This window comes from Sphaerodactylus townsendi, linkage group LG15, assembly GCF_021028975.2.
Source record: "Sphaerodactylus townsendi isolate TG3544 linkage group LG15, MPM_Stown_v2.3, whole genome shotgun sequence".
Taxonomy (NCBI): domain Eukaryota; kingdom Metazoa; phylum Chordata; class Lepidosauria; order Squamata; family Sphaerodactylidae; genus Sphaerodactylus; species Sphaerodactylus townsendi.
This window is the reverse complement of record NC_059439.1, coordinates 17,423,338-17,449,934: the sequence shown is the minus strand read 5'-3', so window position 1 is coordinate 17,449,934 and position 26,597 is coordinate 17,423,338. Positions and strand designations below refer to the sequence as shown.

Sequence of the window (26,597 nt, the reverse complement as noted above, 5' to 3'; positions counted from 1 at the left end):
TCCACCTCCCAGCCAAGAACACGGGGAGGAGGATTCAGAATATAGGTCACACTCACCACCTCCTCCTCAGGCAAGGAGCAAAGGAAGAGGTGGAGAACTGCATTGTGGGGGAAAAGAACAAGTGTGGGAGGGCCAATATCCTCGCCCAACGTTCACTTTACACGGTGACTTCTTTTCTATAAATAGGAGCAAAATTGGAAGGCGCTGTGTTGATTCACCTTCCCAACGTTGTGCAATACCTTTTATGAAAAGAAACCAAACTATCTCAACACTATGGGGGAGATGCTGAGAACCCTTCATCTGTCTGGGTGTTCAGGACAAGCAGTTACAAAACAGGCAAGGCATATAAGAAATAATAAGCCACCCAGGGCATGGTCGCCAACTGAGGTCCTTGCCGCTATGGCTACCAATCTTGATCCTCCTTGATCTCAGATTGCAAATGCCTTAGCAGGCCAGGTGCTCAGCAGCAGCAGCAGCAGAAGGCCATTGCTTTCACATCCTGCATGTGAACTCCCAAAGGCACCTGGTGGGCCACTGCAAGTAGCAGAGTGCTGGACTAGATGGACTCTGGTCTGATCCAGCAGGCTAGTTCTTATGTTCTTACGTGCCATGCAGCCCCTCACAAACATTTCCTTTTTTGTTCTTTGCAGTGAGCCACCAACCTAAGAAAGAGTTCTAGAGAATGCTGTTTGTGACTCGTTGGCTCTTCCGCACACGCAGAATAATGCACTTTCAATCCACTTTCACAATTGTTTGAAAGTGGATTTTGCCATTCCGCACAGTAAAATCCAGCTGCAAAGTGCATTGGAAGTACATTATTCTGCATGCGCGGGCCTGAATCTTACGAAAAATAGTGTCTCTTCCGTTTTAACAAGAGGTGGGGAGTCTTCATATTCTTACAACTGAAGATAGATGTTGGCAAGTTATGCTCATGAATTTACCCCCAAACCTTTTTTTTCATTGTCAAATTTTAATTTGCACATATCTGTGACCCCAATAATATTATGTGAGAGAGGCTCCTGAATTTCGGCAATAAGTATTAAGGGTCAATAAGATGGATTGTGACCAAATCCAGGTGCATACCATCCTCATACATCCTTAAACAATACCATTAGAGGTTTTACATCACAATCCTAAGGAATCATAGAGTTGGAAGAGATCCCAAGAGCCATCAAGTCCAACCCAATTCAATGCAGGTAACACAATCAAAACACTTCTGACAGATAGCCATTGAGCCTCTCTTTAAAAATCTCCAAAGAAGGAGACTCCACCACACTCCGAGGTAGTGCGTTTCACTGTCAAACAGCCCTGACTGTCAGGAAGTTTTTCCTGATGTTTAGGTGGAATCTCTTTTTCTTCACTTTGAACCAATTACTCCTGGTCACAGTCTCTGGAGCAGCAGAAAACAAGCTTGCTTTCTCACCAACACAGAGGTGGGATCCAGCAGGTTCTCACAGGTTCCCGAGAGTAGGTTACTAATTATTTGTGTGTGCCGAGAGGGGGTTACTAATTGGTGATTTTGCCACATGATTTTTGCCTTAGTTACGCCCCACCTCTCAGCAGTAGCGTGCAGTCTAGCAGGAGGTGCACCGGTGTAAGTGGCAGCCTGCGCCTGCGTGCATTCGTTTCCCGCCCAAGGACCGGCACATCCTTGCCACAGCCCCGCCCAGGAATGCCCTGCCCTGGAATGCCTGGCCATGCCCCGGTCGTGCCCCGCCAGCCCCATTGGCGCTACACCACAGTTTGAATCCCACCACCATGGGAACCTGTTACTAACATTTTTGGATCCCACCACTGCACCAACAGGAGAGTTACTGTAGTTCTAATTCAGTGGAGTTACTGGAGTAATTCTCCTTAGGACTGCAGTGTTAGGAACATCAGCTTCACCATCTCAGACTTCACCACCTGTTCATTCTCCAATGTGAAAGATCTCATCGGGTGTAGTCTTCTTCTTCTCTTTAGAGAACATAAAGAGGTTCTCTTTGCAAACATACAAAGAGCACACGTCTGAGATTAAAAAGGTTAATGGTTAGAAACCCACGGGAAGATTCCCGTCTCCCCAGTCACAGACCTTTTGCGCTCTTGTGGTTTGTGGCATGGCTGTTTGCTTCACAGGGCGGTTTCCCTACAGCTTTCCGTTTAAAAGGGAAATCTCCTGCTGCGATGTGTCCCTAGATGAGCCGAGATGATCTGCCATTTTGCCCGCTCACTGCTACCTTGGTTGGTTCTGTGCAACCCCCTTTAGAAACCGACTTTGTTTCCCGACTTTGGTCTAGCATTATTTTGCCGGATTAAAGGTAGATGAAAGTGATCTGTGTTGAAAAAAGTCCTTGGAACTGGTGGAACTGGTGGAACACATGTGGGTGGCACTGTTTTTCATGCTTCTTTGAGACCTTCTACATTTATTTGCATCTTTCCAACAGCCTCCTTCACGACCCCCCATTCCTGTTCTAATTTCTGCATCAATTTAACACATAACAGCATTTTTTCAAGTCCTGCAAGAGTTTCTGCATTTACTATTACATATAACAGATGAACGCGCAAGGAAGGAAGGAAGTTTACTTTCTTTTAATGACTAAACAAGGAAGGACATGCAAGGTGCATTTGTGATTTGGCACATTGCTGAGATAAACTAAATAATTGGGGTGCTGTGTGGCTTCCGGGGTGCATGGCCATGTTCTCTCCTGACGTTTTGCCTGCATCTGCTGCTGGCATCTTCAGAGGATCTGATAGTAGGAAAGCTAGTGGAGTATATATACCTGTTGGAGTGTTCAGGGTGGGGGAAAGAACTGTAAAGGGTGCAATTAGCAAACTAGATTTACATATGTAAATCTACATGTGACAAATTTACATATACATTAACCTGAATAATCTCAATGAGAGCATTGCCATCTTATTAGATCTTGGAAGCTGTATGTTTATAAGATAACTCTTCACCACTCACCTGTTCTCGTTCTGCAAAGCATCACTAAGTAGCTCTTTAGTCCTGTAAGAATCTTTGACTGAGTATTTTAGCATTCCACCGACCCCTGTGATTATGGGCATGGGTGCACCCATTCATTCTCATGGCATCCTTTATTGGCATCAATACATAAGATATACACACGGTCTTCTGAATTTAACACAAACATTTTTAAAAAATAAAAAGGAGATCTAGAGTACAAAATATAAAATAGATACCGGGATCAAAATATAAAATAGATACCTTTCAGATCTTTTCACGCCATCATAATGTAGCGCCCTTGACAACACTCTATACAGACACACACACAAGGTCATAGACCAGTGGTTCTCAACCTTCCTAATGCCGCGACCCTTTAATACAGTTCCTCATGTTGTGGTGACCCCAAACCCTAACATTTATCCATTTTACAGATGGAGAACAGTGATGCAGAGAGTCTTAGGCAACCCCTGTGAAAGGGTCATTCAACCCCCAAAGGGGTCCCGACCCCCAGGTTGAGAACCACTGTCACAGACGTTAATGGATTTAGAAGTTTGTAACCATGTTTAGGAAACCCCCTACACACACACAAGGTCATCACCGTTATTTGAATTAGAAGGTTGTAACTATAGGAAGACACTATATACGTGTGGGAATTGGGCAGTGGTGGGATCCAAAAATGTTAGTAACAGGTTCCCATGGTGGTGGGATTCAAACTGTGGTGTAGCACCAATGGGGCTGGGTGGGGCATTCCGGAGGTGGGGCATTCCTGGGCGGGGCTGTGGCAAGGACGCAGCCCCTGCGCCGATCCTTGGCCAAGAAACGAATGCACGCAGGCGCAGGCTGCCATGCACGCCGGTGCACCTCCTACTAGACTGCTTCAAGTTCTGCGCGCTACTGCTGAGAGGAGGGGCGTAACTAAGGCAAAAATCACGTGGCAAAATCACCAATTAGTAACCCCCTCTCGGCACACACAAATAATTAGTAACCTACTCTCGGGGAACCTGTGAGAACCTGCTGGATCCCACCTCTGGAATTGGGCCAGGGTAAGGGGTTCATTGGAAAGTCCTCAGCTCCAGCCGCCTATTTTCAACACCCCAGGCATCTGACCATGTGCAGGGTGTGTGTTTTTCTTTCGCCTCCCCCGCCCCAGTCAAATCAACAACCACTCGAGCGCCCCTAGCGTTCCAGAGAGGCACTGCCTGGCCCCAGCACCTGTAACTGGAGCTGGACGCACCCCAGACGTTGACCGAATCCGGCCCAAACAAGCCTGCGTGGGCCCGGGGAGGAGGGAACCTTATCTTCCGACAGGAGGGGTACGCCCCCGTCCCACTCGTAAGAGCCCGGCGTGGGGTGACCCAAGGCGGCGGGTGCAGGGGGTCGGGGCGCTCCAGATCTAGCCTGGCCGTGCGCCCAGGGCGCACCACCGAGCGCCTGGCTGGGAGTCGCCAGGCGCGCACCAGCTGATCGCCGCCCCTCCTACCAGGCCGGGCCCGGGGACAGGCGCGGACGGGCGGCGGGCGGGGGGGAGCCGGCCATGTCCGAGTTCCAGATCTCGGTGGAGGAGCTCAACGACCTGCTGGCCAACGGCAGCGGCTGCTACAGCCTGCCCAGCGCGCACAGCAACGAGGTGGCGCCCCGCATCCACGTGGGCAACGCGTGAGTCTCCCGAGCGGTGTGTGTGTGTGTGTGTGTGTGGGTCGCGGTGGTAGGCCCGGATCTTGGCTGGGGAGGAGAGGCAGGGCCACGGGGGTGTTGACTGGGGCGGGTCAGGTGGAAGGACGCAGCTGGGGTGGGTGGGGGAGCCCTGGAGGGGCCGCTGGCCCAGCCCAAGAGCCGGGGGCCCCCCCCCCCCCCCGTCTCCAGGGCTTTTGCTTCTGATCGTTTTCCTTAAAAGAAAAAAAAATAGATTTGTGTTTCCCTCTGTGGTTCAGAGCAGATGTATTCCAATCTGGAGAACCGGGTTTGATTCCCTGCTCCTCCACCTGAGTGGCAGAGGCTTGTCTGGTGAACCAGATGTGTTTCCGCATGCCTGCATTCCTGCTGGGTGACCTTGGGTTAGCCCCAGTTCTCTCAGAACTCTCTCAGCTCCTCCTACCTCACAAGGTGTCTGTTGTGGGGAGAGGAAGGGAAAGGAGCTTGCCAGCCACCTTGAGTCTCCTTACAGGACAGAAAGGTGGGATATAAATCCAAACTCTTCTTCTTTGGGGGGAAGGGCTGCTCTTACCCAGCTTGGCAGCCTCTGCTTTCTGTCTGTTGCTCCTATTTTACAGATTGGGAAAATCGAGGCATTTGCTTCTGATGGTTTCTCTTAAAAATAGTTTTGTGGCTCCCCCTTCTTTTTAGGGAAAAACTGCTCTTACCTGGTTTGGCAGAGTCTGCTGTCTATCTGTTGCTCCCGTTTTACAGATTGGAAAATTGAGGTCCAGAAAGAGGCGCTTGGCCAGAGGCCAAGAACCTGAACCCAGGTCCCTAGGAAGGGTATTCGGTCTGATTCCGGGCATCAGTTTCAGGGTGCAAACTCTCCTCGAAAATGCATCTTCGGTCTCCCCCAGCAGGGGGGGCTGTGGTCACCACATAGCGAGGGGAGTGCATCTTGCAGACGATTCTCCGCAAAGCGAACAGAGGTTTGGATCCTGCCTTGTGTTTTGGCCCGGTGTCTGGTGGATTGGCTGGGCTCCAGGGCTGAAGGACTCGAGAATGACCTCTGCCCACTTAAAAAGCGGAATTTGGTCGCCTTAACTTGGGAAAGAGGAATTGTCTTTTCGCCCAGAGAAGACACTGTTGGTATGTGAACCAAAATGCGACAACGGCTGCGCATGACTGGCCGTTTGACACCTGGAGCACATTTGCTAGAAGTCTGGCTGCTCCACTAAGGTTCCTTAAAGAGAGTTTGGCATTCTTTGCATCAGTAAACATTTTTTTCTCCCTTTCCTGGAAGGCTCCACACTCCGAAGGCTTCCAGAAGACTGGCAAGTGATTCTAGGTGGAGGAAAGTAAATACTTTCAGCACTCAATGAGTAATTACATTGTGGAGTTCATTGCCAGTGGATGTAGCGATGGCAGTAAGTGGTTAGAGAGATTCATGGGCGACTGATCCATCAGTGGCTATTGGCTATAGCAGCTGGAGGGTGCCTTCTTATCCAGTAAGCGGATAAGCCAGCGTGGTGTAGTGGTTAAGAGCAGGTGCACTCTAATCTGGAGAACCGGGTTTGATTCCCCGCTCTGCCGCTTGAGCTGTGGAGACTTATCTGGGGAACCAGATTAGCTTGTGCACTCCCAACGCATGCCAGCTGGGTGACCTTGGGCTAGTCACAGCTCTCGGCCCCACCCACCTCACAAGGTGTTTGTTGTCTTGGGTGGGGGGAAGGGAAAGGAGATTGTAAGCCCCTTTGAGTCTCCTTACAGGAGAGAAAGGGGGGATATAAATCCAGACTCTTCTTCTTCTTATCTTCTGTGTCCTGTTTTGTGGCCCTCCGGAGCAACCACTTGCCTGCTGTATGAAACAGGATGCTGGACTTGATGGACCACAGTCTGGATGCTGCAGGGCATTTCTTGAGTTCAACAGCATCGCCAGCTTTGGAGGCCATATGTGTTTCTTTGTTCTGGAGGCCATATGTGTTTCTTTGTTCTGGTTTCGCATCCAGAGACTCATTAGAGTTTTGGATGCCACTTGTAAAAGCAGTTTAAAATATACATGGAACTGAGGAGGAAGGGAAGCCCAGAACTTCAGCACAAAGGCCCCTTCTGCACATGCAGAATAACGCACTTTCAATCCACAGTGACAATTGTTTGCAAGCGGATTTTGCTATTTTGCCCAGTAAAATCCAGCTGCAAAGTGCATTGAAAGTGGATTGAAAGTGCATTATTCGGCATGTGCGAAAGTGCCCTGGCTTTGTTCAGCCAAAGAGCTGTGGGATGCTTTCGGGACCTCCTGTGGTTGAAGCAGCAATGATTACATTATGGCTGCCCCCCCCCCCCCCATCCTTTATTATCTATCTATTTTATTTATGTGATTCACAATCCAGGCTCATGGTGGCCAACAACCTTCACTTAACAATGTTCATGTATAAGCCCATAAAACATTTAAACACAAACCTTAAAACCATACCTAGTAAATCTATAAACTCCGTAAAGCAGTGGTTCTCAACCTTCCTAATGCCGCGACCCTTTAATACAGTTCCTCATGTTGTGGTGACCCCCAACCCTAACATTTACCCATTTTGCAGATGGAGAACTTAGGCAACCCCTGTGAAAGGGTCGTTCGACTCCCAGATTGAGAACCACTGCCCTAAAACATTCTAAATCCTAGAATGCTGGTAATGCTATACCAGTGATGGCAAACCTATGGCACGGGTGCCAAAGGTGACACTCAGAGCCCTCTCTGTGGGCATGCGCACACAGAGTTCATCATGTGGGGGTGGAAAATCACCCCCCCCACACACACATCTGGGCTGGCCTGAGCCACTGAGCATGATGTGTGCGCACCGCAGTGAGCAGGGAGGACTCGGCTGGCGGGCCTGGTGCCTGGGCTCTGGGTGGCTGCTGCCCGAGCAGAAGAGGCAGAGATGCTAGAGAGGCACAGAGTGGTGCGCGCGGGACTTTCTGGATGCTAGAGCAGGCTGGCCCCTGCTTGAATGGGTGGGGCGAAGGAAAAGGGAGTTTTTCTAAACTAAAACCTCAGCATTCAGGTTAAATTGCCGGGTTGGCACTTTGCAATAAATATGTGGGGTTTGGGTTGCAATTTGGGCACTCGATCTCAAAAAGGTTCACCATCACTGTGCTATACTATACTATATGTTATAATATAATTATAATATATTAATATATTCTATTGTAAAGTTATACAAAAATAGATGTTTGTTACCCAAGGCGTTCAGACCTGCCCCGGCCACTCCTGTCTGACTCCTGTTCCTTGCAGCTTGGCCTTTTGGCTACGAAGAAATGTTCAACGCTGTCTGATTCCTTTTCTCTTTTTTTGGGACGAGTTGCCTGTCGTGGCAGTGGTAGCGTTGAACAGGCCAGCTGGCTGAGGGTGGCAGAATGCTCTGTAGGCAGCCGCCCAAAGAATAGTCTGAAAGTACCTGCTGTGGTTCCACATCTTCAGCTAAGTATAGGGCTGGGTGGTATTCATGGGCCCACTCCTGGTTTTGGTGCTGTTTTGGAGAACGAGGGGTGCGTAGGCCTGTCCTGCAGCTTCAAGAGGGCTGCAGATGTTTCAGCAGCTGGTTCTAAAATGGGTGTGACATGGGTGTTATGGAATACATAATTTCAGGGCTCAGGCAGAGATGGATTATCACTCAAGCTAGATGTAACGTATTCCCCTCTGCCGTTTTTAAGGGCCGACAGTTGAATATTCCATTTCAAGATAGAACATGTACAGATTGTCAGGAGACCCTCGAGCACATTATGTTTTCTTGCCCAAGGTATGGGTTACCTAGACTCTCCCTACTTGTCCCGGCTCTAGGGAATTAAAAAAGTTGTTCGGAGCATACAAAGACTATTCACCTGCTGAATAATAGCGACGGCGGGATCCCTGGAAAAACCGTTGAATTTTTATTAGAAGTGCTCAAGTCAAAGATATAATGGAAACTTGACCGACTCTTCTGCATCAACCTTACATGCTTTTTCCAGTTTTATGTCCTGTTTTAACACCCACTCTGCCCTGTCTTTTGTTTTATTGATATGCCTAATGAAGGTCAGTTGAAGTTGAATGCATAATTTGAGTCCAGGGATTCTACCCTGTGGCCTGTGTGATGTCGTTCATGCGTAGCAGCAGTGGCGTAGGAGGTTAAGAGCTCGTGTATTTAATCTGGAGGAACCGGGTTTGATTCCTAGCTCTGCCGCCTGAGCTGTGGAGGCTTATCTGGGGAATTCAGAGTAGCCTGTACACTCCCACGCATGCCAGCTGGGTGACCTTGGGCTAGTCACAGCTTTTCGGAGCTTTCTCAGCCCAACCTACCTCACAGGGTGTTTGTTGTGAGGGGGGAAGGGCCAGGAGATTGTAAACCCCTTTGAGTCTCCTGCAGGGGAGAAAGTGGGGATATAAATCCAAACTCCTCCTCCTCTCCTCCTCCTCCTCCTCCTCCTCCTCCTTCTTCTTCTTCTTCTTCTCCTCCTCCTCCTCCTCCTCCTCCTCCTCCTCCCCCTCCTCCTCCTCCTCCTCCTCCTCCTCAATTCCTGTGAGCACAGTGCCCGATTTAAATCACAACTGTGACTGGGTCTTCAGCCGGTCCTTCCTCACGATTTTTTTACCTGAGACAATCCTTAAGTGGGGAGCACTGATTGGTCCAAGTTTTCCAGTGGCCTCAGGAGTGTGTTATTTAACCCACTGGAGAAAGCCACATAGACATTCTTAAAAGCTGTGGTCTTTGATCTATGCATCACAAGTTCTTCCTGGTTGGTTGGGAACCCCTACAGAGCATCCATTTTGGACTGTCTTCTGGAACACCTTGCTGTGTAGAGAGCAAAAGTGCCATGCTTCTTGCCTTTTGGGGTGTTTTTTTTTGCATGTATGCTGAGAAGAGAAACAGGCGGTGTGGTGAGGCTATTCAGTGGTGGAGAAAATCCATCCATGGCTCTTGCCTTTGCCCACTATGGTTCAACTCCTTGCATTTGCGATATTTTCCTGTCCCTTCTCTTTGGTTTGCTGTCCATGGTCCTGGTCTGGATGACACTGAAATCAAACAGTTGGACTTCCTGTCATCCTTCCATATGACCACTGATGTCATTGTGACTTCCTGCTTGTTAAGTGTTCGTGTTTTGGTGGGTCCTGTGCTCAGCAGGCCCATAATGTGAAAAAGACAGAAGAGGCACATCCTAAAAAATACAGGTTACAAAGACAGGTTACAAATGCCTTCTTTCTTTGATACACATAGGTACCAGATTCATAAGAACATAAGAACAAGCCAGCTGGATCAGACCAGAGTCCATCTAGTCCAGCTCTCTGCTACTTGCAGTGGCCCACCAGGTGCCATTGGGAGCTCACATGCAGGAGGTGAAAGCAATGGCCTTCTGCAGCTGCTGCTCCTGAGCACCTGGTCTGCTAAGGCATTTGCAATCTCAGATCAAAGAGGATCAAGATTGGTAGCCATAAATCGACTTCTCCTCCATAAATCTGTCCAAGCCCCTTTTAAAGCTATCCAGGTTAGTGGCCATCACCACTCCTGTGGCAGCATATTCCAAACACCAATCATACGTTGTGTGATGAAGTGTTTCCTTTTATTAGTTCCTTTTATTCATCACAAACCTCACAGTGACTCTGTTTTGCATCTGTTCTTTAAAAATGTTAATCAAGATACACTCTTTATTACATGAATTATAATGCTTATTTACTTTATTATCAAAGCAATTATGAGCAATGTTACTCTCTTTTAAACCCGTAGCTTTCAACAGACTTTGATAGGTTTAACTCTACTTGGGACAGCATTCTTACTTTTATAGTGTACAGTATCCATGATCTTACTATCCAGTTATCCTATCTGAAATTGGAATAGGTGGACAGTCATGACTTGTGTGTTGTTTTCCTTGAAGTCTTACATCCACAATGACTACATTTAGCCTGCTTGAATGTGAACGGTGTAAATTATGAGCCCTGTAAATTGGACTCCTTTTCTTCTTTAAAAAAAAAGCAGAATAAGATGTTGTGCTTTTAGCAGCCTGACGTATGCAGATGGAACAGGGAAAGTTTCCCTAGCGTGGAAATGAAAAGCGGGAAAAGTTAGACTTTGCTGGGTGTCAGACTGTTCTCAGGCACAGAAGTCAGGCCAGTTAAAAAAAAGGATTCCAAAAATCCTCACACGATTGAAAAGTAGATGAAGTAAATGTATTTGGCTAGTTTGATACAAAACCCATTTTTTTCCCTTGATTGCGAAAGCAAATGTTCTGTGACAAGCAAGAAAGTATATATATTAATTAACCTGGATGATGGATAGGGGGTTAAGAGGAGGTTAAGAGCTCGGCCCCTTCCGCACACGCAAAATAATGCATTTTCAAACCACTCTCACAACTGGTTGCAAGTGGATTTTGCCATTCCGCACAGCTTTAAAGAGCACTGAAAGCAGTTTGAAAGTGCATTATTCTGCATGTGCGGAATGAGCCCTCGTGTATCTAATCTGGAGGAACCGGGTTTGATTCCCAGCTCTGTCGCTTGAGATGTGGAGGCTTATCTGGGGAATTCAGATTAGCCTGTACACTCCTACACACGCCAGCTGGGTGACCTTGGGCTAGTCACAGCTTCTCGGAGCTCTCTCAGCCCCACCCACCTCACAGGGTGTTTGTTGTGAGGGGGGAAGGGCAAGGAGATTGTAAGCCCCTTTGAGTCTTCTGCAGGAGAGAAAGGGGTGATATAAATCCAAACTCTTCTTCTTCTTCTTAATTTATTAGTGGCATTTAGCTGTGGTAGGCCAGAAGAAAACCCTGGTCCAATTTTCAGACAGCATGCCTTGGAAAACCTCTTTGCCACCTGTTTTGAACAAGAGTTAGCAATGCTTGAATATATTGAAACAGTGGGTTTAGAACTGCCTGACTTTCGTAAGATCCAGCATCTGCTTATAAGGGGGAATAATTCCCGCTATCATTTATTTGCCTCTTTGGGGGGCATGAACTCAATTTAGTCCCTCACCTCCTGTAATTGCTGTGTTGGATATGAATTCGTTCTAGGGAAAGGAGGAAACTTCTCCAGTGCTCCGCTCACATGCATACAAATGGGGAATCTCATGCGCAAGTTTGGGTCTGTCAAGACATTTATTTTGCAAATAAAAAGCATGACATCAGTTGATGTGCTTTATAATTTTGTTGCGGGGTGGGGGGAGGAAATCAGCATGTCCAAAGGGAGGGTTGTCAAATGAGAGCTACCAATTATTTATGGCTACCAATCTTGATCCTCTTTGATCTGAGATTGCAAATGCCTTAACAGTCCAGGTGCTCGGGAGCAACAGCCGCAGAAGGCCATTGCTTTCACATCCTGCATGTGAGCTCCCAAAGGCACCTGGTGGGCCACTGCGAGTAGCAGAGAGCTGGACTAGATGGACTCTGGTCTGATCCAGCTGGCTTGTTCTTATGTTCTTATGAGAGAAGACAATGTGGAGAATAGGAATGGCTAGCAGAGAAAGGAGTCATCCCAAAGGGAAAAGACAAGAGAGGCTTCATTAGTGTCTGTTGTCCAGAGCACATAAAAACGGGGCACTGAGTTTATATCTGTTTTGCATTTCCTGTCTGCTCCCCACTACAGTCTCTAGGCTTTCTGAAGCACGGCAACATCGTTCACTGTCCATTCAGGCCCCTTCCGCACATGCCAAATAATGCACTTTCAGTCCACTTTCAATCCACTTTGCAGCTGGATTTTACTGTGCGGAATAGCCAAATCCACTTGCAAACCATCGTGAGAGTGGATTGAAAGTGTCTCATTCTCCCATTTTATTTTATTTTTCAAAACAGCCTCCCAGATTTTTTTTCCCCAAAAAGTCATTGTAATGTTTGAAGAAGACATTGATCGCTGACAAGGTCATTGATACAGAATTGCTAGCCAAGCAGGGCACCGGTGAACCCTATGCATTTTAATGCGCTCTCATTGAAAGGTCAAACGGAAGGTACAGGATAAGGAACTGCAGCATTTGCAAAAATGGGAGTGGGAAATAGCAGAGGACAAACTCAAGGAATATTGTAACAATATCAGAAGGAAAAGTTTGAGCCAAGAGTCCTCTCAGAGGCGGAGGCTGTTTTGCTTCTGCAGATGTACAAGCTGCCTTCCCCGTGTAAATTGCAGCCATGATGCATCTTTCTAGGCCAGTGGTGGCGAACCTATGGAACGGGTGCCAGGTGGCACTCAGAGCCCTCTCTTTGGGCACGCGCAAACAGAGTGCCCCCCCCTACATCTAGGCTGGCCTGGGCTGCTGGGCTCAATTATTAGCATTAAACCTAAGATCTAGTTTTGGGGAAGCAGTGTAGGTAACCCTGTTAAGCGCTGTTAAACCCCACTGATTTTCATGCGAAGAACTAAAGTGCGATCCTTTACCTGGGAGTAAGCTCAGTTGCTGGCAATGGGGCTTGCTTCTGAATAAACCCTCCTAGGGTTGTAATTCATCTGTTGGAATAGTTGCACGGTTGCTTCAAAGCAAAGTCATCGACTACCACCAAGCTTACTCCTGAGTAACGCACGCCTTGGAGCCAACCATTTTTTCTAAACTAAAAGCTCACTATTCAGGTTAAATTGCCGTGTTGGCACTTTGCGATAAATAAGTGGGTTTTGGGTTGCAATTTGGGCACTCGGTCTCGAAAAGGTTCGCCATCACTGTTCTAGGCCCTTTAGCCTGTGCACTCAATGTACTGACAACTGTTTCTGCTCTATTGGGCTAGATTCTGATGCCTTTCTTTGCAGGTATATGGCAGGTTCCCACCGTACTGTTAGAATGGAATTCACTGCCTGCCCATGAGTGCTTCATCTGCTCTGAGAGCCAGCGCGGTGTAGTGGTTAAGAGCAGGTGCACTCTAATCTGGAGAACCCAAGGTCACCCAGCTGGCATGTGTTGGGAGTGCACAAGCTAATCCGGTTTCCCAGATAAGCCTCCACAGCTCAAGTCGTAGAGCGGGGACTCAAACCCGGTTCTTTGGGTTTTCCACAGCTGACCATTCCCTTGAAAAAGATGTGTTACAAGACACCTTCGGCTTTCATAAAGTGTCCTGTTACACACAAAAGCCAGCACGGTGCAGTGGTTAAGAGCAGGTGCATTGTAATCTGAAGAACTGGGTTTGATTCTCCGCTCTGCCACTTGAGCTGTGGAGGCTTATCTGGGGAACCGGATTAGCTTGTGCACTCCCAACACATGCCAGCTGGGTGACCTTGGGCTAGTCTCAGTTCTTCGGAGCTCTCTCAGCCCCACCCAACTCACAGGATATTTGTTGTGAGTGGGGGGAAGGGAAAGGAGATTGTAAACCCCTTTGAGTCTCCTTACAGGAGAGAAAGGGGGGATATCAATCCAAACTCTTCCTCCTCTTCTTCTTTATCTTCTTGTGTGTGCTGTTCAGGATTCAGTTGTGAGAGGGATTTCAGTCCTTTTCAAATTAGACTTGTAATGCCAGTCGCTGTCAAGGTGGATAAAAATTGATGATTTGGGGGGGGGGGGAAATGGATTGCTGATTTAAGTTGGATTAAAAAATTTAATTAGATATTTTTAAAAAATTAATTGGATTTTAAAAAAATCACATGCTTTTTGAGGAAAGATCTATGTAAAGTTTTCTATTTAAGATAGGTTCAGATGCATTATGGTCCAAAGGTTATTCATTATGAAATAAAATTTAGTGTTTAAATTATGTAGCATGAAACTGTATATTTAATGAAACTGGAATATTTAATTTTTTTGTAAAACGAATTCCATTAATCCAGTCACAATATCATGTTCTTCCAGAAGTTTCTGTGAAATTATTTTGGACAGTTTTTCCATCTGGGAAATATTATGAGACAGATGCTTGGTTTTGCAGTTCTCAAAACTGTGAATTTGTGCCCGCAGATAACATGTGTCTTCTTCACAGTAAAAATGTTATAAAATAAACATAGAGCTGAGAAAAAAGGCCTTAATCCCATCAATCCTTTGTAAATCAACTCCTTACCTCTTAAGTTCTAAGTTTCAAGAAGTTTAAGGAATAGAAGACTGCTTGGAGTTGGACAGATCTGCACAAGAAGCTAAGTGTGAAGAGGGAGGGGCAAGCAATAAAAATGAAAGTGAAACCTCTTGAGCAGAATACTCCACAAGTCTTTATGTGTAAAGCCTGATGATATTATTCTGTCCCTGGAGGAGAAAATCTATAATGGCGGCAGGCTGTAAAAGAGACCCAGTTTGGGAATATTATAATGAAGTTCTTCTACCTATGGGTAAGGCAAGCATGCATGCAGAACACAAACACTGCAACAGATAAATGCAAGGCCTGATGGCTGGATGAAACTGGAGATACTTTGTTTCTTAATAATTGCCTATCCATGTATTTCTAGTGGTGTGGTTAAGAACAGGTGGATTCTAATCTGGAAAACCGGGTTTGATTCCCCACTCCTCCATCTGAGTGGCAGAGGCTTACCTGGTGAGCCAGATGTGTTTCTGCACTCCTACATTCCTTCTGGGTGACCTTGGGCTAGTTACAGTTCTTCAGAGCTCTCACAGTCCCACTTACCTCACAAGACGTCTGTTGTGGGGAGAGGAAGGGAAATGAGCTTGTCAGCCACCTTGAGTCTCCTTACAGGAGAGAAAGGTGGGGTATACATCCATACTCTTCTTCTTCTTCTATAACCAAATCAGTAATTTTGATATAACTGTAAAACTAATCCAAAGAGTTATTATTCTAGTTCCTGAAGGAATGGAGCACCTTCCTTATGAGGAGAGGCTGCAGCGTTTGGGACTCTTTAGTTTGGAGAGGAGACGGCTGAGGGGGGATATGATTGAAGTCTATAAAATTATGCATGGGATTGAAAGTGTTGACAGAGAGAAATTTTTCTCTCTTTCTCACAATACTAGAACCAGGGGGCATTCATTGAAAATGCTGGGGGGAAGAATTCGGACTAATAAAAGGAAACACTTCTTCACACAACGTGTGATTGGTGTTTGGAATATGCTGCCGCAGGAGGTGGCAATAGCCACTAACCCGGATAGCTTTAAAAGGGGCTTGGACAGATTTATGGAGGAGAAGTCGATCTATGGCTACCAATCTTGATCCTCCTTGATCTGAGATTGCAAATGCCTTAGCAGACCAGGTGCTCAGGAGCAGCAGCAGCAGAAGGCCGTTGCTTTCACATTCTGCATGTGAGCTCTCAAAGGCACCTGGTGGGCCACTGCGAGTAGCAGAGTGCTGGACTAGATGGACTCTGGTCTGATCCAGCAGGCTAGTTCTTATGTTCCTCTGCAGGAATGAACTTTGTTATTTCTGCTGCCCCTGAGAGGTTGCTGAGATTCATCTAACTGGTGGCAGCACTCTCTAGCTAATGTAATATTCTGAACAGGGCAAAATTGATTCCAGGGGAAGGTATAGAGTTACAAGCCTGACTGGGGCGAGAGCCATATTTAGAGCAGGCAAGATTCCAGCATTTTCCTCAGGAAAGATGGCCAAGAAAGTTTCTCTCTTAGTCGTCCTTGGTGATTTATTGCACTCATCTGTGGATTTTCAGGATTTCTCTGGTGATGATTTTAGTCCGGGGCCATGAAAAGGCTTTTACAGATTCCCGGCAAAGCCCCCTGCCACTTTATGTTGGATGAAAGGATGTGTTTTTACGCTCAGTTAATCTTTGTGGTTAGCAGACAGTGGAGGTGTGAAGGCCTGGACAAAAACTACTGAGAGAAATAGTGTTTTTGTCCCCCTCCACCAAAAGAAAGGAAGGAAAATAGATCCCACCCCCCACCTCTGATTCAATACTATCAGTAGGCCTGAATCTAGCCAAGGGAAATGTCATGTCCAAACCTTGGAGCGTTTTAAAAGGGCAGCTGGCAGAAATTGGAGACTCAGTCCGGTGCCTTTTGGGACTCATGGCTGGCCTCTACTGCTACCATTTTGTAGGATATTTATAATATTGTCATCAAGGTGTTGGTGTTAACCTTTAAGGCCTTACGCGGTCTGGGATCTTCGTACCTTAGAGACCGTCTGGCCCCATATGTCCCACGTTGGTCTCTGCGTTCGGCAGAGGCCAATCTGCTCGTGATCCCCGCCCCCTCTATGATGCGGCTGGCCTCCACTAGGGCCAGGGCATTTACGGCCCTGGCCCCTGCCTGGTGGAATGCTCTCCCTCCAACTGTCCGGGCCCTGCGGGATCTCAACGAATTCCGCAGGGCCTGTAAGACTGAGTTATTCTGCCGGGCCTTTGGAGAGTCCAGCCGCTGATAGGGTGCCTGGAAACAGCTGAAACCTGCTGTTCCCTTCGTAGGGGTTTTAATAGCGGGATGCCATCTTTATTTTAACTGAGATGTAAATGAATGCTGCTTTTAAACTGTCTTAATGTTTAACATATTTATTGTCCTATTACTGTTGTGAACCGCCCTGAGCCCTTCAGGGGAGGGTGGTATAAAAGTAGAATTATAAATAAATAAATAAATAAAATAAATATGATCCTCTGAAGATGCCAGCTACTGATGCAGGAGAAAATGCTACTGGAACCTGGCCCTACAGCCCAGAAACCCCACAACACCCCAGAATATTTATTGTGTATTTTATTTATTTAAAATGATTTTTATGCAACCCTTCCCTCCAATAAGGGCTCACAAGTTCTGCTCCTGAGAGCAGATGACAGCAAACCTTACCATCAGAGGGGGAGTGAAGGGATGGTTTTAAGTACAGACGGAAGCTGGGGAGCCGAGAGGGAACCCCCAGCTGTGAAAGATACGGAGGCACTGGGATTGCTTGGCTCATTATGCACAAGGTGTCCGCGACGCTGCAAAGGTGAATGTCTGTTGTGGCAAGATTTCTTGCATGGATGTTATTTCCCTGAGCCCTGCTTTTACTTTCTATTCTCTCTGCGTCAGGCAACACCACTTCTAATGTGACTTTAATTTGCTTCGCCATCAGAGCAAAGCAGATCTGCCAGTGAGCCTAGCTTTGCCCCAGACATCATCCTTCCACCCATGGCCAGCCTACTTAGTTTCACCCTTACCATCCCCTTGCACTTCCTTCCTCCTTGCCCCCCCCTCCCGATCCATGTTGCCAATTCCTTCCTGCTTCCTACTCCTTGTGCTGGCATTTTTGACAGCTGGGAGTTGGCGCTGTTACAGAATGACTGCCATGAGGTGTTGGGGCTATTTGCAGAATAGCAGGAAGTTGCAAGCCAAGCTTGCTCCCATGATGGAATGGGTGCTCCTTGAAGGCATAAAAATGTCTTCTGGGTTCTTCTGAAGTGAAGGAAAACCAGGGTTAACTGGTGAAAGACACAAATGGAAAGGAGGAAACCCATTCCTGGGTGCCGTGGTATAATGGTTAAGGGCAGGTAGATTCTAACCTGGAGAACTGGGTTTGATTTCGCACTCCTCCACCTGAGTGGTTGAGGTTTATCTGGTGAACCAGATGCATTTCTGCACTCCTACATTCCTGCTGGGTGACCTTGGGCTAGTCACAGTTCTAGGAACTCTCAGCCCCACCTACCTCACAAGGTATCTGTTGTGGGGAGAGGAAGGGAAAGGAGCTTGTAAGCCACCTTGAGTCTCCTTAAAGGTGGGTATACATCCGTACACTTCTTCTATAACCAAATCAGTAATTTTGATATAACCTTTACTTGAGTGGCAGAGGCTTATCCGGTGAACCAGATGTGTTTCCGCACTCCAGCACTCCTGCTGGGTGACCCTGGGCCAATCACAAGATGTCTGTTGTGGGGAGAGGAAGGAGCTTGTAAGCTACCTTGAGTCTCCTTACAGGAGAGAAAGGTAGAGTATAAATCCAAACTCCTCCTCCTTCTCCTTCTACTACTACTACTATAGGTACTGTGCTGGTAATCTCTGGCTCAAATCATATCTCTGATTTTGCATTAGACTTTGTTTTTCTGGTGCGTCTGTGAGGCCTGTGTCTAGAACGGTTCTGTTTTGCCTTCTTCCTGCCCTTGGACATACAAGTTGTTCTTGGCTCAGAGATCTGCCTCATCACTTCGAGAGCGAGTGGCTGCTGTCAGTACTGCTGTCTCAGGTGGAGGAAGACATGGCATTCGATCGTTCCGAGGCAACTTGGTTTTTAATGGTGATCGGGGTTGGCATTCCAAGTTTTGTGCTCTTGGCACCAACTGTTTGTCCTTTGGCAGCGCTCTGGGAAGTTGCGGGGAAGGAATTCGATAGCTGAGGTGTGTGTTGCCGCAGAAAGGGAAAGCCATGCAGGGTTTGGAAGAGCAGCTGAGACAAAATGGAGCCCAGAAGTGCCCTCTCCCACCGACCACAATATGGTACTAGGTTAAGGGTAAGGTGACCAGATTGTCACCTTTTAAAACCGGGATGGGGGGCGCATGCGCGCGCACGGCCACAGGAGCGCACTGCCTTTTGGGGCGCTCCACGGTTTCCCGCCCTGTGACAGGGTGGGAAACGGGAGCACCCCAAAAGGCAGTGCGCTCCTGCGGCCATGTGCGTGGGAGGCTGCCGCACTGCCTTCTGGGGCGCTCCCCTGTCACATGGCGGTAAAAGGGGGCACTCCCCTGTCACATGGCGGTAAAAGGGGAGCGCCCCATAAGGCAAAATCGGGACAGTCAAAAAACCCCATGGGACATGGGACAGATTGGTTTAAGGCGGGACTGTCCCGCCAAAAGCAGGACATCTGGTCACCTTAGTCAAGGGCCCCCTAGTGGCTTAGCCTGTATCCTGCCATATCTCTGTCTACTGAATGCTTACTGCTTAAGCAGGCCTGGGAATGTTTCCCTGCACTAGTCTGCCCTTATTTCTGTAGCTGCAGAGCGGGGTATTGGAAGCTGCAGTGTTTTCATCCCAGTTCCCACCATCTGAGGAATGTGTGTGTGAGTGTGAAACAGTATCTTCCCACTTCAAGGGCTGTGGGCCCGATCGGGGATATAATGCTTTGCCTGTTTTCATATGCTCAGTTCTGACAGTATAAGTCAACAGCTTTCCTATGCTTTCCTTCAATAAATGAGAGTTCTACTTTCAAAATATTGATTCCTTCATTGGGATTGTGACGCCCTGTGAGTGGCCGTGCAGCCAATGGGCTGGAGAGTGGAGCCATATGTTTACATGGGAAGGCAACAGCCAGCCCAAGTTGGCTACAAAGAAGGGCTCGGCTGCACGTCACGCTGAGAATTCTTTGAATGGAGCTTTCAGCCATGTTTGTTCTTGAAACGTCACGCGTTTCCAGACCCTTGGATCGGAACTAGAAGGGGAGTTTAAACTTCCCCTGTGCCATTTTCGTAATGTGAAACTGCTCTAGCTGCTCTAGTGTCATCCGAATTGATGTGTTCTCTTCTTGTTTGTGGTTGGGGGAATTAGCTGGGAATAGACCTGCTATGGAAGGGGCAAGTCAGGGGAGACTCCACCAGTGTACACAGAGGTCTGTACCCCAAAGAAATCCACTCAAATCACAGAATGAATGGAGAAGGGTTACAATTTTTTGAGGGATTCAGAAGAAGAAAAAGAAGAGTTTGGATTTATATCCCCTCTTTCTCTCCTGGAAGGAGACTCAAAGGTGCTTACAATCTCCTTTCCCTCCCTCCCCCCCCCAACACTCTCTGAGGTGGGTGGGGCTGAGAGAGCTCCAAAGAACTGTGACTAGCCCAACCCAGCTGGCATGTATTGGAGTGCACAAGTTAATCTAGTTCACCAGATAAGCCCTCCACAGCTCAAGTGGCAGAGCAGGAGATCAAACCTGGTTCTCCAGATTAGAGTGCACCTGCTCTTAACTACTACACCACGCTGACTCTTAACCACAACACCATGCTGAATAAATGTACATACCCAAGTTGCAAACATACACACACAGAGAGTTTTGAGAAGCGTAGGGTATAGTGAGAAATTATCGATAGTGGGAATAGAGGAGGGTGTTAAAGGGAGGGTGATATTTACCAATCCTGAAGAGGTCCAAGGGGAGCAAGAGACAGCGACCAGCACTGCTCGTGGGAAATGGTGTCAGGCACAAGGAGAGAAGTCCAAAGACATTTTGCCTGGGACCTTAGGGATCTAGTTTGAGGACAAAATTGACCCTCTGGCTATGATAAAAGGGGCAATCTTCCTCAAACAAAGCTAAGTTCCATTCCCAGGCATGGAGAATGCTTTAAGAAAATGGTTGATTGGATTAAGACCCCTGGGAGCGCCCAAGACTTGATGAGTTTTAGGCTGTGCTGATAAAATTAGAACAGGAACATTCCAAGTCTTTATGAGCTTGGACTGTTAAAAACAGAGAAACTCTAGAACACAGGTGTCAAACTCGCAGCCCTCCAGATGTTATGGACTACAGTTCCCATCATCCCCTGCCAACATGCTGGCAGGGGGTGATGGGAACTGTAGTCCATAACATCTGGAGGGCCGCGAGTTTGACACCTATGCTCTAGAAGGTTGGTGACCCTTAAGAGCTGGACAGGAGGTTTTCAGATTAAGTTAATGTTTGGGAGAAAAAGGGTGCAGGGCGACCTAGCTGATTTGCTGATGAAATCAGAGGGTGGGCATTGGCAAGTTCTTTGTGATGCTGAAGCCGGTCTCAAATCAGAGTACCATCTCAAGGCTGGGCTGTTTGTTACACCCTTTTCAACAAAAAGAACCAAGTAACTTTGTCTGCCCCAGAGAACTGAGTAACTTCATTTAGAATGCTCCACTAGTACCTCCCCCCGACTCCTTTCCCAAATGTCTAGAAGTTTCCCATTCTGGATCTGACAACCCTACTTCCCCAATCCCCCATTAGTAGCTAGGGAGGATCTGGCAATCCCAATCTCAGGATAGAATCATTTTTTAAAAATCTGGCAGGAAGATCTATTCCCAAAGTACAAAATGTGCAAATTTGGGCCCTTTCGCAGGTCTCCGGAATGACAGAGAAGGCCCCTAAACGGCTTCTTCCCTTGCCCTTGGCGTTCAACCTCGGTTGTTCGTGATTATAGTATATAATGCTAAATGTGAATTGCTTCTACATTCTCTACCTAGCCTGAGGGTAGTCTAAAAATATAAGTGATGCATAATTACAGAGTGAAATCAAGTTGAGCCAGGGAGGCAGCGACCTGCCTTTTATTGGCAGTGTTCAAGTTCAGCGTGTTCAAAAAGCAAGAACTTTGTCCAGAACTCTTGCTTGGCAGCTGACTGTTTTTAAACTGTTTTCTCTGAAGTTTGTCTGATTTCCTCGCTAAGTACTGCCCCTCCTCTCGATGAGATTTCAGCAGCTGTGCCTGTCAAAGAGTTCTGTGTAACTAAAACGCTTCCACTGGCAGCATTTGAAAGAAAAGGTTATTGTTTCACTGGATCTCCCAGAATAATCATATATATATATATATATGATTTTGCAGCATATATCTATATCTATATCTCTATCTCTATATCTATCTATCTATCTATCTATCTATCTATCTATCTATCTATCTATCTATCTATCTATCTATCTATCTATCTATCTATCTATCTATCTATCTATCTATCTCTATCTATCTATCTATCTATCTATCTATCTATCTATCTATCTATCTATCTATCTATCTATCTATCTATCTATCTATCTATCTATCTATCTATCTATCTATCTATCTATCTATCTATCTATCTATAATATTGATGAAATCCAATATCCTCCTTGCCTTTTTCAAGTCTCTCAATGCAGGGGTTTTAATCAAGGTAGCTCAGCCTTTCCCTGAAATCTGACTCGCTCCTCTCTTCCTAACTTGACTTTCTTTTTCATAGCTTCATCGCCAAGAATGTTATGCGGCTGCAGCGTTTGGGGATCACCCACATCCTGAATGCCGCCGAGGGCAGGTCCTTTATGCACGTTAACACCAACGCAGAGTTCTATGAAGGCTCCGGCATCACCTACCACGGTATAAAGGCCAACGACACCCAAGAGTTCAACCTCAGCCGCTACTTTGAGGAGGCCGCTGACTTCATCGATAAGGCACTAGCGCAGAAAGATGGTGAGGGGCCCAGCCTTCCTCTTGCCCCTCCCCATTCATCTCCACTGTGGGAATTCCTGGGCTGTCTTGTTTGGGGGCGTGCGTGCTCTCATGAATGTTTTTCAGGGCTGTAAGGCCAGAACTCGTCTGGCCTGCGCAGGTGTTTTGAGAACAGATATGTTAGAGAAAAATTCCCAAAAAAGCAAAAGACATCTGACATCAGAAACAGACAGACAGTTTTTACTTAGCAGAATATAGAAGATTACAGAAGGTAACCCCTCCGGGTGCTCTCAAAAGAGAGAGACACGCCCACCATAGGAAAGACCTTAGTCTTTATAGATACAAAGAATACATACGTCATACAATCATCCCCTTATTCACGTACATAATCCATACCCCTTCACGTGCTATGAGCATGAACCTTAAAATCCCATTGGATAGTTCTGTCTCCTTGTCACATTAAGACAGCCTCTATCCTACGTGTCACATTCCTTCTGTTATTCAAACACTGCATGCTGTTAGCTCATGTCCCTCTGCCCATATGCAAACGGCTGCAATAAAACTAGCTTCTGTTTCCAAGAAAAACCTGTTTTCTAAGTTTGCTTTTCTAAGTTTGCTCCTGAAGAGAGAGATACCTCTTCAGGCAATGCAGGCTTGACCTACCTACATCCTTTAGGATCATAAAACTTCCTTTTTCCCAGTTTGAAATGATTTTAACTTTAAAAGATTATACAAACATTGATTCTAACACAATTATAGAATTATAGTAAAATACCAGTAAATATGAATCTCTCATTATCATTTCTGTGTTCATTTAACATATATAGAAAAACACTTTTTCCATTTAACTAATCACATTCATTTCTAACCTAAAACAAAGTTATAAAGTATACTGTCACGTTGGCCCTTTGGTGACAAGATCTTAAAGATGTTTATCTTTGCTTGCCTGGATAATCACTGACAAGCTTCTAACATGCCTTTTGACCTGCTGCTTACATTTAGGCCTCTGCTGGTCACTTATACAGAAACCCCATTTTGATTCTTCAAATCTTTGGTTCATACAACATCCATATTTCTTGATCAAATACAATTTATAGACATTCTGGTCCATCTCCTCAGGGCCTTACATCACAAAGGACACACACACGCACACGCACGCGCGCACACGCGCACACACGCGCACACATCCTTTAATGGAACATGAGCTAAAAAGTGTCCACCATGCAAACCCTTTGCTGCAAAATCACAGAAAAATAAAGTACATTTTTGATGCGCTATTGAAGGTTTTCACAGCCGGAATCAACTTGCTGTTGTCGGTTTTCCGGATTGTGTGGCCGTGGTCTGGTGGTTTTTGCTCCTGACATTTGGCCCACATCTGTGGATGGCGTCTTCAGATGTGGGCCAGATGTCAGGGCCACAGTCCTGACTACCAGACTACAGTTGCACAGCCTGGAAAACCCACAGCACTCAAATCACATTTTCCATAAGGACCTCCCAGTTTCAATGCACTATTAACACTAAAAAAACACAATTGTTGGCTGCTTCCTCTTCAACCACCTAGGTACAATTGGATAACATAATAACATAAATATAATTGGACCTTTATAGTTACTACTGATCCCACTTTTCTCCATTAGGTCTTATTTGGATAATCTGCTAGCCTCCAAAACCATTAGTCATCAGTTCAGAGAGCACCAGTGGCTTAGTGGTTAAAAGCAGGTGCACTTTAATCTGGGAAACCAAGCTTGATCCCCTGCTCTGCCACTTGAGCTGTGGAGGCTTATCTAGTGAACTAGATTAGCTTATGCACTCCACAGCTGGGTGACCTTGGGCTAGTCACAGTTCTTTGGCACTCTCTCAGCCCCACCTACCTCACAGTGTGTTTGTTTTGAGGGGGGGAGGGAAAGGAGATTGTGAGCCCCTTTGAGTCTCCTTATAGGAGAGAAAGGGGGAATGTAGATCCAAACTCTCCTTCTTCCAGTCTTCCAAGAGTAGGAATTGGCAGAGATCAATGGACGAGAGGGGACTGGAACCATCCGTGCTATAATGCGTGGTTAGCCTTTGGAGGTCACTTCCTTTGCCTGTCTGCTGCTGGAACATGGGTGTGCATGTCCATGTTATGTGTTTGTGTTTATCTAATGATTTATATCCTACTTCTCCCGCCAAAGCAGTTTACAACTATCAGCAGAGTATAAAGCAGAGTCACTCTGGTAAGATGAGAAGTCTTCTTGCACTCACCGCAACCTCCTATCACCCTTGGAAAAGAATACTCTCCACTCTAGATGTTCTTTCCATAGGAAGGCTTTTACTTTAGCACAGGGGTAGGGAACCTGCGGCTCCCCAGATGTTCAGGAACTACAATTCCCATCAGCCTCTGTCAGCATGGCCAATTGGCCATGCTGGTGAGAACTGATAGAATTAGTTCCTATTTATCTGGAAGGAAACCATGAGTTCCTACCTCTACTAGCAGTTGCAAGGTCACACAAGTCTATGCTATACAAGACTATTATACTATACAGAACTCTTCAGGTGTAACAAAGTTCAACATATACAGAACTTAACTCAGACTCTATCTCTATCTCAACTTAGCATAGCATACATCAGGGATATTTTTCCCCGCCCACGCAACAGCCTCTCATTGGTCTAGAATTCCTGTTGAATTCACCAATCATGTTAAAGGTTAATCTTTGCTACTTTTTGCCCCTAGACTGACTGTCTCCGTTCTTGGGTTCGCAAACCTTCTGCTAACTCGAAATGACCCTTTACGTGAACTTTTCACTCTTTTTCATATATCATGACAACAACACCTTTCTCCCTTCCAGCCCCTGCTTCCTTCCTTTTGCTTAGGTCGGGTGTTTGTCCACTACCGCGTGAAGGCTACAGCCTTCGCTTCATACGCTGGTCATAAACACCTCATGCTCCGGCAGCACATGGATGTCAAGAGTGCGTGAGCATGGTCCGGCAGAAGCGGAGATCGGCATTAACGACGGCTTCTCCCTGCGGCAGCTGTGCCAACTCAACGAGCGACTGGTGAAGGAAGGCAAGGTGAAGAAACCGTAGCTGCCTCACCCCGGCCTCCCTCCCTCGCTCTCTCGGTGGCTTGCCGGAGTGCCGTCAGTTGCTTTCGGTTGCCAGCTCCAACTGCCATGTCATGCCCGGGGTGCCAAGCAAGCACGAGAGAGCTGCTGCACTGTCCAAATACCCTTAGAGGAAGACTCCAACCACTAGGCTTCAGCTTGTCTCCTGGATCTTTAGTTGTGGAATCTGCCTGTTGTAATGTGTGTGTGTGTGTGTGTTTGTTTGTGTGTTTGGAGGCACTGGGCACTTCTTTTCAACTGTGAACACTTTTGGGTTTAAAGGTTTATATCGCTAGACCCCTGCCAGCACAGCTAGCCGGCACGGTCCCCTTCTTTCTGCCGTATCTGGGGGCACCCAGCCTGTGGCCCGGCCTCTTCCCCCCTTTTGAAAAATGTGAATGAGAATGTTCTAGCTGACACGTTGAAGGTGGCCCCTCTACCTGGTGACACTAACGTGTCAAAGGTTGTGGGGTGACTGCACTCTGCGATCCGCAGGCAAAGTCCAGCTGGGTTACTGGTAACCTGCTAAGCTGTTGACCAGAGTCCCCCAGCGTGGTGCTTGTGAGTGCCACGCTGCCCACTGACACCTGGAGCCTGCCAAGTGTGTTTAGGAAGTGGTTGGGACCAGGTATGTTTTTTGATTGGCTGTCCAGACGTTATTTTGGCTGCAGCTGCCACCAAAGCACAAGGATCTGCACCGTGTTACTGAAGTTAAGCAGCAGCAGACATTTTACGGCTGGCTCCCCCTCCTGCGGCAGCCATTTTGTTGCCGTGCCCACCACACCGTGCCGGAATTCCAAATGGACCTTGTGGGCTCAAAAGGCTGAGGGCCCCTGCTGCAGATTTCAGACCAGTGAGCAGATTGGCTCCTGTCCCATCGCAGGTGATTTGTAGGATGCCTCTAAAGCAGGGGTAGGGAACCTGCGGCTCTCCAGATGTTCAGGAACTACAATTCCCATCAGCCCCTACCAGCATGGCCAATTGGCCATGCTGACAGAGGCTGATGGGAATTGTAGTTCCTGAACATCTGGAGAGCCGCAGGTTCCCTACC

At 47.0% G+C, this 26,597-nt stretch overlaps 1 protein-coding gene across 1 annotated transcript; it reads left to right on the top strand.

The window, feature by feature from the left end:
* The first annotated feature begins 4,459 nt into the window (after positions 1-4,459).
* DUSP3 (dual specificity phosphatase 3) lies at positions 4,460-26,343 on the top strand. The gene is given in 4 exon segments (XM_048518032.1): positions 4,460-4,600; positions 22,264-22,490; positions 25,317-25,437; positions 25,439-26,343. Coding segments are annotated over 4 exon segments (561 nt in total). The 5' UTR covers positions 4,460-4,478; the 3' UTR covers positions 25,530-26,343.
* Positions 26,344-26,597: the final 254 nt, after the last annotated feature.